Here is a 9,665-nt window from a genome sequence, read left to right on the forward strand (position 1 = left end):
TTCATAAGATCTATTTTTGCTTGTCTTTTTTACTTTTCACATTATTAAACGACAGATAGACAATACCTTACTTCTACTTCAAAAGTAAGTTAACCTCTCTGGCAAAAACGTAACACCAATCTTCAAATGAAAGCCAACAAATCACATCAATACTTTGTACAATTCAGTTTTATCCGAAAAAACAAAAGAAAGAAGACACAGATTAAGCTGCCTTGAAACGGCCCAACAAAAAAGAAAAAAACTTCAAAAATTGGTGCCATTTTTCGAAGTATACCTCTTTTAGGTCTGATGTTCTCATGTCGGTTGTTTCGACTAAACATGGTACTTTTATTATCACCAATTTCAAGTTTGTATTTTTTGCCTGCCAAGCGCAATCCCACTCATCAAATTTATGAAAATGTCAAAAACGAAAAAGTGCTTACCAAAACAGGTCTCTCGTAGCACAGATCCCTCTTTTCAGACAAAAGTTTATCTCCAAAAAAGCTGCATTTCCAATGAAATTTAGGCATAAATAATGTTTCGCCACATTTTAATTTGCAGGTTATCAGTTGCAAACATGAGGTGGAATGGGGGAGGGGGGTGGGGGGTTTCTTCGCGAGTTTGTTTATTTGTTGCTCCTGTTGTTAATAGTGTTGTCGTTGTTTTCTTCTTTTGTTTACTGTTCATTTCTTTTCCCAAATCCTCTCTAAAAACGCCGCCCGCCCGCCAAGACCGTCAAGCCCTCCAACTTTCATTTTCAATTTGAACTAGCGGATTAGGATTAACAAAAAAACTTCCAATGTCATTAAACTAAAACTCGAATTTTCTCGAATTTTCTCCGTACTTTGAAACTTAATACGATCGCACCGCTGGGGGTACTGTGGCGCAGTCCTTCTCGTCCAGTGTTTCATCTATAACAGGACGATAATTCAGTGACACCTACAAAAAAAAAAAAGGGAAAAAAACCTTAACGGGGACTTCGGCCAAACCACAGATGGACCAACACTCAGGGTCTAGTGCTGCAAAGACATAATTAATTGGCTACACATTTCGAGCGGTTTTCAATTGTGTCGTAAACCAAATACCAAAGTAATTACTTCGACCAATCACAGCAGGTGTAAACAGTGCAATGAACCAATCCAAATCCGTAGCAAATCCGTGTAACTTGTTCAAAGCGCGGGAAAAATCGCGTGTGCACTGAGACGCAGTTGGTTTTGTTTTTCCTTTTCATTGGTTGATAAACTGGCGCGACATTTTTAAACCAATCACTTAGCGTAAAAATTGCAATCGCGTAATTACGTTCGACTGTCATTTGAAAACTTCTTTAAAGAGAACCTCCACTCCTGCAAGAACACAGCTTCAAAAATGCAGGGAAAATCAGCCTACATCATTTGTTAGAATGTTTGTATCAGGAGAAATGAAATTCAGAAGCGCTTATTTTGCTTCCAAATTTCTAGTGCGCCGCCATCTTAAATAATGGTGACTTCTTTCTCTGAAGAGTCTCTTTATGAATGACTTATATCTTTGAGCTAAGGAGGGACAAAGGGCTTTAACGGTAATCTGCGATACTGGTCTATTGCTCTACCAATCGAGCTATCAAGCCTAAATATTACAGGCTTCCTTTTTTTACTACACAGGTAACGTTAATAGAGCGGTTTTCAATTGATTGTCGAAAGTAATAAGCGAATTACTTTGGTTTTGCATTACTTCACTAAGTGATTGGTTTTAAGTTCTCGCGCCACTTTTCCAACCAATCAGAAGTTAAACCAAAACCAATCGTGGCTCGCGCGTGCATATTTTCCCGCGCTTTGTGTCAGCTACGTGTAATTACTTCGAGTTTTGATTGGTTTACTGGATTGTCTCCGTCCTTTGTGATTGGCCAAAGTAATTACTTTGGGTTTGGTTTTACGACGCTCATTTGAAAACCACTCTAACTGCTATGATTTGAAGTCACAACATGATTCTCTCCGCAGTTCAAATGTGCATGTCTTCCATGTGTAATCTTTTCATTTCCAAATCCTCCACGCGCTTAATGTAAACTCACAAAATGACCAGCTCCCAGTTTAACTTGATAGCTCAATAATTGCTAGATCACTGCCGCAGAATCGAAATGGTCAAGGGTTGAAAATCCTTACTGCATAAATGACGTTCTTAACTCCGATGATCTTTAAAATAATTATGAATATCATATTGTTTTGACACACAGAGTGTTTGTATAATAACCACAGGGCAACCGTAACACGTGACAGTTATTCAAGATAGTGGCGCCCGCGATATATTTTTTGTTTCTATATAACTTTTTTTTATTGAAAACTCACTTTTCTATTCGATTTGAAAGACAGGAGAAATGTTCATAGTTTGATCCATGACCGAGCAATGAAGAGAATGGGTTCGATGCCGGGTTGATCTTCGCATCGCTGTTTCCAGCGCTGTTTCTATTGAACTATTCCAATGCAGAGCATTGGATGGAGTCAATCGGAATCAAACCCATTCCTTTTCCTTGCGTGGTCGTAGATAAAATTACAACTAGTGTTTCCACTTTTTGGGAGCCTCTAAAACAGTGAGTTTGAAGGGAAGAGTTAAGCGAACAAGAGCATTACTTTTTGACAGTGCAGAGGATTACTGAGCGACAGAGTTCTCTTAAAGTGATAGACCGCTGCAAGTTTGAACAACATCCATCCAATATTTTCGGAGATATTCTCATTTTCCTAATTCATTATTTGAACAAAAACTTGAACAAAACACCATTCTACATTATTTCGAGAATTCTCTAAAATAAACAAAAGATAGTTTTTACTTCATAGGCACTTCAAACGATTCCAACATAAACGCTACATTTGAAAAACTGTAAACTATCGGCATCGATCGAAAGGAGGCAACACAATATTTTCTACCCTGTTCTTCAAACGCATCGTAGGGAGAATTTGTTTTCCAAATATCGAGATGGGTTGTTTGTGTTGATCATTTCCTTCCTCGCTTAATGATTTGATCACCTTATCCCTTGCATTCCAACGATCAAAACGTTCATTCTCCTAAACTAGTACCATGGATTTCTTTGTTGGGTGGTCATGAGAATTTGTTGTTGTATCAAGATCACACCTCAGTCTTAAGCCGATAATATTCTTCATTCTCAATACCTGTCTGACTCATATTTCATTGAAATTGTGAGGAGAATTTACCTTCTGATCACTCCTGGGAGTCAAAGGTTTAAAAAAAGTCCACAACGCAAATTTGTGTTGGTCACTTCATGCCTTAAAATTCTAAAGGCGACTGATTCAACTCCAGCCTACGATTTACCTTGCCAGTGTTATGATCAGTCCAAGCCAGGGTGTGTTTCCTCCAATGTTGGTCAAAAGGTCGCTTGGTTTGGCCGTCCAAGGGCTTGGAGTAATCATACTCGTCAATTCGCTCCTATAAAACACCAGCCACATTACTTTGAAGACATACACATACTTTCATTCAGCCACATACTTTGAAGACAACAAGGTAAATTTTTCGATTGCGGAGGTTGGGGGAGGGGGGGGGGGGGATCGAGCGGAGAGTCGTCATCGATATCGTCATGATCGTAATCATCATCAATAAAATCGTCATCATCATCATCATCATTATCATCGTCGTCGTCGTCACCGTCATCGTCATAGTCATTAGAGAGCTTTAGATTCTAGGACGAGAACGACTACGACTACGAGATTTTCTCATAGGACAATAGTGAGCGCGCGCAAACCAGCGTCATTTTGGCGGGAAAAACGTGATACCGTCGTCATTTTAGTTCGAGGTTTTGCAAAAATGTTGTCGACTCACAACAAGTCAACAACACGGTAGCAGTTTTGGCATTTTTCGATCAGCAAAAAGGCTCAGTTACCAGCAGTAAGAATAACTGAGCAACCTACACTGCTGACAAAAAGAAAGATTAATCGTTCGGGTTATAAATCTTCTAAGTATTTTCGGTAAAAACGTACAGTCAAATTTCGTACTCGTTCTCGTCCTCGTCGTAGAATCTAAAGCTCTCTATTTATTCTTTTAAGGGCATTGTCACGCTATTTTAGTCAAAATTCAAAACACCAAAAAGACATCTTTGTATCAATGAAGACCAAAAAATAATGCTGTAGTTTTGTTACCAATGGCCATTGAAGTGCACGGATGGAATTCTTTGTAGTTCGCAGCCAAGGATGGAGGGGATGGAAATGGATTGAAACTTGAAAAAAAAAAAACTGGCCAGAGACGTTGTCCCCTGGAAGTCGAATAGCTCTTTGAGCCATATTATATTTCGTATCACCTCAGTGAGTTGTCAAGAACGTTATACGTCTGAGCTGGATTACTAATTTAGATTTTACCCAGTTTTGACCTAAAAACAGTCAATTTAACATGACAGTGCCCCTTTAATCTCTTCGTCAATGTCGTCATCATCAACAACATCGTCATCGTGATCGTCATCCTCAAGCAACCCAACTCCAAAGAACCTAGAATTTATCTCCCTTGAAAGGAAGGGGCTATACCACGCAATCTTCGTCTATCACACCCTGAGCACATGACGATGTTTTCTAAAATATTACGATTCTAGCGTTCTGATTGGCTCAATTAATGTCGGTTATCAGGTCATACACCGTCTCATATAACATGGAAAGTAATTGCGTCGGTCTTTTCGTAAAGCTGAAACATTTCAAGCTGAAACATTTCAAATTTCAATACAATTGAATAGAAAAGTTATTCCATTCGTTCTTATTGGATGTGGGATCATATTGTTCACCGGTATTCCCTGAGCCCGAGGTAAATAATTATTTTTAACAGTTAATTATTTAGGCATGCATTTTCTTTAAAACAATTCATTTCTTCATCTGTCACCTCGACAAAACGGCTCGCGGCCATTTTGAAAAAAAAAACGCTTAGGTGATTATCGCGTTACCAATCAGCAGAGAGAATTTTCAATAATCACCTACGTAATTATACTAATTATAGATAACACATATCCAACGCGCAGTTATGGAATAATTAGAACTTCACTCAACAGCGGCCGAGTTATTTTTCTTTTCTATTGATGTCAACCAGACCTACTGAACTCTTTTTGGAAGAAAAGTTGAATGTTGAATTTGTTAGTCGTTTCGGGAAAGAAAGGCTTGTTAGCATAAAAAAAGAACAGTTAATTTGGTTTTCATTATGAAAAAGTCCACAACTTAACCGTTTTGACACTGCCTGGGCCTTGGGCCTTTCTGCAGGTACCGGAAACCATTGTATTTTTGGTCACTTGCGATTATTCTTAGCTTGGAGTTGCTGTGTTTTTTGTCTTTTGTTTTTTTGTCTTACGTAATCTCTGCTCCAGTACCTGCAGAAGGAACCGGACAGTTCCCTTCCTTTTGTTACTCGACGTGTTTAAATCAACTGACCTTGAAGTCCTCTCGAGCATGCGCACCACGGCTTTCTTTGCGCGCCTCGGCACCATACAGAGTCTGTTTACAGTTGATCAGAAGATTCTGCAGCTCGAGTGTTTCAACCAGATCTGTGTTCCATACCATGCCACGATCAAATAACTACAAAACAAAACGAAAACAAAGTATGGTGTTTCGAGCGAGTCTTGACGACCATAACGGCAAAATCGCGGCTTTCATAATACCGCAAGTATCCCGCCCGCCACTGTTCTACTTTATTCTCGTTACAAAACGTGGAAGTAGTATTTAATGACTGGACTGCAGAGTTATAAGTAAGTTAAGATAGAGACTAAAACTGCTGTGTGCTCAGGGGCCCGTTTCTCGAAAGTCCCGAAACTTTACGGGCCATTTTCGGGTGCCACAATTCCCTTTGTATCTCAAGAATGGAGAGGATTTGAGTCGTCAAACTTCACAGTTATTTTGCTTTTTGTTGCCTTGAAAACATGTTAAAAGATCGGCATTCTAAAGCAAGCGGTTGGCAGTTTCAAAAATGCCTTTTCGGGCCCGAAAAGTTTTCGAGACTTTCCAGAAACGCGCCCCTGCTCACAATGTTGTTCAAACCTCAAGTTTAGATAGTGTACGTTGCTGTTTTGTAGGGGACACCAGAAAAATGTAAAAAGGCGTTTCTCACATGCAGCATGTTTTTCTTATAGTAAAATCCTCTGTCCAGCACTTATGCCCTGAATTGCAGCTAATAATATGACCAAAGTTCTACAATCATTTTGAAAAGCTTTGATCGACATGTGTCGTTTCAAGGCTCAACGCTGACTACCTATTTTACAATAGTAAAGCTACAGTAGCATGAATTGCGAAGTCTGGACCATATGGCACTGCTTATGTTCACTTGCGCAGAAAAGTTAGAGAGACACTTCAATGATGTTTTAGCTCGTGTCTCTTAAGGCATTAAAGCCAACAAAGGTTGAAGACGAGGAGAAAGAAAAGGGCACACTTGATGACATTTAAACAAATTTGTTGTAGTGGTGTTGTCATTCTTGCAGGTACCGATATAGTAGCTTAAACTGCCCGTGCACATGGTCAACGACACGCAATAGAGGGAACGGAGGAAGTTCTGACGTAAAGCGTAGGGGGGGGGGGGGGGGGAGGGTCGCAGGATAGCAGCACCAAGGGTCTCATGACCCCTTCCCGGACTCTTCTTTCAACTCTTGTTCATTAACTCCGTAGGACTTTAAAAGGACCCATACACTATTCGTAAAGAGAAGGGTACGAAGTTCCCGGTGTTGTGGTTTGTCCTCAGTACTCTCTTAAAGTCCCTATCACCTCAACAAAATTTTCCACTAATGTTGTTCTCCGAAATCGTCCTAAATATATTGTGTAGTTTTTGGAACCTTTTGATTGACATTTCTCTTTTTCATTGGCTTTGAAGGACGAGAAAAATGGTCATACTTTGATCAATAACCGAGCCATGATAGGAAATGCGTTCGATACCAGATTGAAGTCCAAATTAATTTGCATCGCTGTTTTCAAAAAACTATCTCAATGCAAAGCAGTCCGTGACGTCAACCGGTATCCAAGCAACCTCGTCCCCAGGGTCTCTATTGTTGATCCTCCTGATCGACAAAGAGACCCTGGTCCGAACGAGGTTGGTATCCAACCCATTCCCCTTCATTGCTCGGTTATGGATAAAAGTATGACCACTTTTCCCGTCTTTCAATCTCTGTTACCTTAAGGTCCTCGGTTTGGTTGTAGATCTCGTCAATCTTCTGGCATCCGTCCAACAACACTGAACCAGTCCTAAATACAGCTGCATGAGACTGCATAGTCTGGAATAAAACCAACAGCATTGAAAAAGCTTGAAAGAGTTTAAAGGGTTTTAAAAGGGACAAGGAATACGGGAAGATAAGGATCAGAAGAATGGCGTGTTACCTTCTGCATGTTCATTCTCAAATCTGCGGTAGTTGTTCCGCCATTGGCGTATCGGACCTTGTCCAAATTGGAAACGGATTCTTCACCAGCATTCTGCACACAAAAGGGAAGACAACAAATGGTTGCGTCAATACAAAGTTCATAGCACAAGGTCAAGAGGGACGGCTTAAAAACGCGGTATTCAAAGTCACAAGTGAACTACTCTGCTATCAGAGATTTCCTTGTCTTCTCGATTTCGTTTTGTTTATCTTTTTCGGCTGCCTTTATTACACGCTGCTAATTTTTTCCCTACGAGAAAAACCTCCGTCACGAAAGAATGCCTTTTTTCCCGGCCGTCGACTATACACTGCTTTACGGACAACTAACTTAAAACGCATCACTTCTCTGTGATTGGCCAAATAGTAACCTGTCTGTCAGTCAAACAAAACAGCCTGGGGAAGCGCTGATCGTTCGGCCAATCATGGAACTAACAACTTAAATGTGGAAAATTAAATTTTATGACAATCTTATGACAAAGTTTCTTCTCGTGGAAAAAGAAAACAGTGGTACAGGCAGCCGTAAGCAGACAAGAAAATCAACAACGACGAGATAAAAAATACTTCTGCTAGCTAGCAAGGTACACCTACACCTTTAAAAAGTCCCATAAAATAAGTACTTTTTATTAATACTAATTAATTGTTATTAATTATTATTAATTCCTACTAATACGAATTATTACTATTATTAGAACACCAATTATTAATTTCAAAAGCTGTAAGCGAGGCATTGTAAATCCTATTTAGGGCGACTCTTTTTTTAGAGTAAAAGAACTGTACCTACCGCTGGAAGGTCTGGAATTGGCTCAGATGGCTTGTGGAACTTGGCGATAAAGTTGGCGCATGCTCGGCCAAACACAACCAAATCCAATAAGGAATTAGCGCCCAGTCTGTTGGCGCCATGTACGGACGCGCAGGCCGATTCTCCGGCCGCCCATAATCCTGGCACTGCATCGTCTTTACCATCCTTCAACGTTAACACCTGAAGACGGAAGTCGGCAGAAATGCGTCAAGTAGTTCGGTTAACAGATCACAATACGCAACGATTCATGTTAACGGTGAATTGCCGCGCCCTTGAGAAGAAAAACTAGCTAATAGCTTGGCAACGGGATAAAGGGTAAATGAAAAATGCCAGCTATGCATGATGCCTGTTAGCTACAGGTATCAAGTAACTAGTGTATAACAGAGAGACAAGTTACAATAAGAGAATTTATATGCTTTGATGACAAGCAGCAGCCTCTCGAATCCCGTTTGGAGTTCCCCGTTTCCCGTTTCACGGAAACGCGATGCTTAATTTCTCTGGCAGAAAATGTTAAGCGTTAAATAATAATTTATATCTTATTAGATGTTTTGGCTCGTAGTACAGAGTAGTATTTTTAAGAGTTTTAACTGCTGTACGAGCAGAAAGGATTCCGCGATACTACACGCCAAAACATCTAATAAGCGATTTATTATCCAACTTATACTGCAACAAAGAAGTTTTTGGGTAACTCTCGCACTTTTTTGCGTGACGCAAGCGGTGGAACATTGTGATTGGCTCTGCAACTGTTCCACCAGAACCAATAACCAAATGTACTATCTCGCGGAATATTATTTTGTACCGTCTAAACGATTTCAACATTTTGTTGAAATTTTGAGGAACCCTTGTACAAGGTGAACGGGAAAAATGTTGAAAGCTTGTTGAAGGCGTTTTGAATCAAATTTAAACCGATTTAAACGTCCTCCGAAAAACTTTGTTGGGCTTCCAACATTTCTCCAACATCTGTTTGCTGATCAAATGTTAAAACCGTTTAAACGAGCCTCAATATATAGCATACATTACCTGTCCCATGTAATTTGTCGGAATGCCTCCCATGTTGTAATGAACCGTTGGAATCACAGGAATTGGATCGCGGGTAACATCGACGCCAGCAAAGATCATCGCGGTTTCCGAGATACCAGGCAAGCGTGTTCGCAACGTCTCAGTCGGTAAATGGGAAAGCTGAAGGTAGACGTGGTCCCTCTCTGGACCAACTCCCCTGGAAACAAAGGAAAAATTATGAAAAGTTACTCATGCACAAGTCGGAGTTGGTAAATGATGAACTTTTATTATCAAATCAATGAGGAGCGGTTTTTAGATGAGTGCATGTCATTTGTTTTTGTTTCTTTCACTGAAGAGTCGATTTCTTAATTTTATCTAATGTATTCAAGCCCCAATTAGTCCGTCAAGCGTGCATATATTCCGAAAACGCCATTTCAAAATTCACCTATGCGCTTTCTTAATATTCCATCTTGTTCTCGAAGTAAGATATAAGCAAAGCTTACTCCAACTGGTCAAGGATTAGTACGAACAGTTTTGAAGTAA

The 9,665-nt window shown here is 40.0% G+C and overlaps 1 protein-coding gene across 1 annotated transcript in view; it reads right to left on the reverse strand.

The window, feature by feature from the left end:
- LOC138033622 (succinate dehydrogenase [ubiquinone] flavoprotein subunit, mitochondrial-like) overlaps nt 1-9,665 on the reverse strand; it is a 23,902-nt gene continuing 14,237 nt past the window's right edge. Inside the window, exons 11-17 of the mRNA XM_068881418.1 lie at nt 9,144-9,339; nt 8,106-8,303; nt 7,287-7,379; nt 7,085-7,183; nt 5,361-5,504; nt 3,277-3,390; nt 1-918 (exon numbers count right to left, since the gene is read on the reverse strand). Coding sequence (XP_068737519.1) covers nt 832-918; nt 3,277-3,390; nt 5,361-5,504; nt 7,085-7,183; nt 7,287-7,379; nt 8,106-8,303; nt 9,144-9,339 — 931 coding nt within the window. The 3' untranslated portion in view covers nt 1-831. The remainder of the gene's footprint in view (nt 919-3,276; nt 3,391-5,360; nt 5,505-7,084; nt 7,184-7,286; nt 7,380-8,105; nt 8,304-9,143; nt 9,340-9,665) is intronic.

Source organism: Montipora capricornis, chromosome 14, assembly GCF_036669925.1.
Source record: "Montipora capricornis isolate CH-2021 chromosome 14, ASM3666992v2, whole genome shotgun sequence".
NCBI classification, from domain to species: domain Eukaryota; kingdom Metazoa; phylum Cnidaria; class Anthozoa; order Scleractinia; family Acroporidae; genus Montipora; species Montipora capricornis.